The 3,558-nt window shown below is 46.5% G+C and overlaps 1 protein-coding gene across 1 annotated transcript in view; it reads right to left on the bottom strand.

Moving 5' to 3' along the window:
• Positions 1-2,434: 2,434 nt before the first annotated feature.
• LOC311237065 (voltage-dependent N-type calcium channel subunit alpha-1B-like) overlaps positions 2,435-3,558 on the bottom strand; it is a gene marked incomplete at both ends in the record, with an annotated part of 92,625 nt that continues 91,501 nt past the window's right edge. The window contains one exon of the mRNA XM_084324873.1: positions 2,435-2,528. Coding sequence (XP_084180999.1) covers positions 2,435-2,528 — 94 coding nt within the window. The remainder of the gene's footprint in view (positions 2,529-3,558) is intronic.

Below are 3,558 nucleotides of genomic sequence, written 5' to 3'. Positions count from 1 at the left end.
TGCACGATGAATCATCATCATCATCATCATCCATCATCATCATCATCATCATCATCACATCAAGGCTTTTGTATCTTACTGTATGTTAGGGAGGGGGGGGGGGGGGGGGGTTATCTCCTCCCCTCATCCTACCAGCCTGTCAGTCAAGCCTCACCCACTTCTCCTCCAACACAATCATCTCACTGCGGTCGCCTTAACAAGATCTCCCGTCTCCTGTCACTGCTGTCAGATCCATTACCTTTTTCTAATCAGCCACCTTTCCACACGTTAATTATCCAGGTCTAAGCCCAGGATCCAGGTGGGGGGGGGGGGGGGGGGGGGTCTGCCGTGGTCCTGACGATGACGGACAGACATTTGCATCTTTCTCATTTGTGGCTTAAAGGCAAGTGAGCCGGGGGAGACAGGTATCCTATATTAAGATGGATAGCGGGGGGAGGATGGAGGGGGGCGCGCACACACACACACACTCTACAGACCAGCTGATCATTCTCCTCACTTCTAGTATAATCACCCACACAGAGTCCACAAGGTCCACTGAGTCCAGTGTGGTGCTGGGAGTGACTACGTTCACTACTCTGAGTGTGGGAGTGACTACGTTCACTACTCTGAGTGTGGGAGTGACTATGTTCACTACACTGACTGTGGGAGTGACTATGTTCACTACACTGACTGTGGGAGTGACTATGTTCACTACGCTGCAGCCGCTCTGCCGTTAATTTCAAAAGCAGAAGTGGCAGGCGACTGATGACACCTATGATGACACCTATGATGATGCCTATGATGACACCTATGATGACACCTATGATGATGCCTATGATGACACCTATGATGACACCTATGATGATGCCTATGATGACGCCTATGACGACACCTATGATAACGCCTATGATGACACCTATGATGACACCTATGATGACACCTCTGATGACACCTATGATGACACCTATGATGACACCTCTGATGACACCTATGATGATGCCTATGATGACACCTATGATGACGCCTATGATGACACATATGATGACACCTATGATGACGCCTATGATGATGCCTATGATGACGCCTATGATGACACCTATGATGACACCTATGATGACACCTCTGATGACACCTATGATGACGCCTATGATGACGCCTATGATGACACCTATGATGACACCTATGATGACACCTATGACACCTATGATGACACCTATGATGACGCCTATGACACCTATGATGACACCTATGATGACGCCTATGATGACACCTATGATGACACCTATGATGACGCCTATGATGGCGCCTATGACACCTATGATGACACCTATGATGGCGCCTATGACACCTATGATGACACCTATGATGGCGCCTATGACACCTATGATGACACCTATGATGACACCTATGACACCTATGATGACACCTATGATGACACCTATGATGGCACCTATGATGACACCTATGGATGACACCTATGATGACACCTATGATGACACCTATGATGACACCTATGATGACACCTATGATGACACCTATGATGACACCTATGATGACACATATGATGACACCTATGATGACGCCTATGATGACACCTATGATGACGCCTATGATGACACCTATGATGACACCTATGATGACACCTATGATGACACCTATGATGACACATATGATGACACCTATGATGACGCCTATGATGACACCTATGATGACGCCTATGATGACACCTATGATGACGCCTATGATGACACCTATGATGACACCTATGATGACGCCTATGATGACACCTATGATGACACCTATGATGACACCTATGATGACACCTATGATGACACCTCTGATGACACCTATGATGACACCTCTGATGACACCTATGATGACACCTATGATGACACCTCTGATGACACCTATGATGACACCTATGATGACACCTATGATGACACCTATGATGACACCTCTGATGACACCTATGATGACACCTATGATGACGCCTATGATGACACCTATGATGACACCTATGATGACACCTATGATGACACCTCTGATGACACCTATGATGACACCTATGATGACACCTCTGATGACACCTATGATGACACCTATGATGACGCCTATGATGACACCTATGATGACACCTATGATGACACCTATGATGACACCTCTGATGACGCCTATGATGATACCTATGATAACACCTATAATGACACCTATGATGACACCTATGATGACGCCTATGATGACGCCTATGATGACACCTATGATAACGCCTATGATGACGCCTATGATGACACCTATGATGACGCCTATGATGACACCTATGATGACGCCTATGATGACACCTATGATGACGCCTATGATAACACCTATGATGACACCTATGATGACACCTATGATGACGCCTATGATGACACCTATGATGACACCTCTGACGACACCTATGACGACAGAATACCTTGAGCTTGGGAAGCCGCTTGATGGTCTTGAGGGGCCGGAGCACCCTGAGGACCCTCAGGGACTTGATGGTGTTGATGTCCTTGCCTTTAGTCCCCCTGTCAGCAGACGGAAAACAGTGTTAGCTCAGGTAGGGGGGGGGGGGTGATGGAAGATGATCGGCTCTGCGCACACACACACAAACCACATACACACCCAAATAAAATAAATACATATACACACAGACCAAATACATACACATACACACACACACATGCACACGCACATGCACACGCTCACACACACACACACACACAACACACACACACACACACACACACACACACACACACACACACACACACACACACACACACACACACACACAGATCCAACCATAATTGCATCCGATTCCGACCACACAATAATAAAGGCTTGTCAGGGTACATTCCGTAGATGTATTACTGGGAATATTCTGTTATAGGAATATAATATAATGTTAGTAGTCGAGTACATGCATGTGACTGAATGCCTTATTCTACAGGAAGACGCTGGCAAATAGGCAATACGGCAAACACCGGAGACGGGATCAGAGACGCACTGCGAATAAACCAGGCAATCACATGCTGTAAGTAAGAGGAAGGCACTTGTCTTCTGTAGAATAAACACATAGATTCTACATTTAAATATAGACAGTATAGGTAAAGGTGGCAGCTTCTTTGCAGGAACCACTGCTGTCAGTCGTGGCCGGTTGCCAGGGCAGGTGTTCTGCCAACGGGTCACAAAGCAGCGATTTAGAGGCTAGCTGTTATATATGATAATATATGGCGGGTGTCATCATCCACACCGACACGGCGATGACATTGGTCAAGGACATCACCGGAGGCATCGGAAATCGACCAATTACACGCAGGCAGACACAGACACACATTGAGGCTGGTCATACATTGGATAAGAGTAGCTCTCGGTTCTGGTTAGGCTCTCTGTCTGCAATCATGCTGTCTTTGGAAAAGAAACAACAACTAAAGAAAGTAAACTTGAGATAGGAGAGAGAGAGAGAGAGAGAGAGAGAGAGAGAGAGAGAGAGAGAGAGAGAGAGAGAGAGAGAGAGAGAGAGAGAGAGGGAGATAGATAGATAGATAGATAGAT

This window comes from Notolepis coatsorum (assembly GCF_963971535.1).
Source record: "Notolepis coatsorum genome assembly, chromosome: 11".
Taxonomy (NCBI): Eukaryota; Metazoa; Chordata; class Actinopteri; order Aulopiformes; family Paralepididae; genus Notolepis; species Notolepis coatsorum.
Note: the sequence above shows the minus strand (reverse complement) of the source record. Positions and strands in the feature narration are given on the sequence as shown.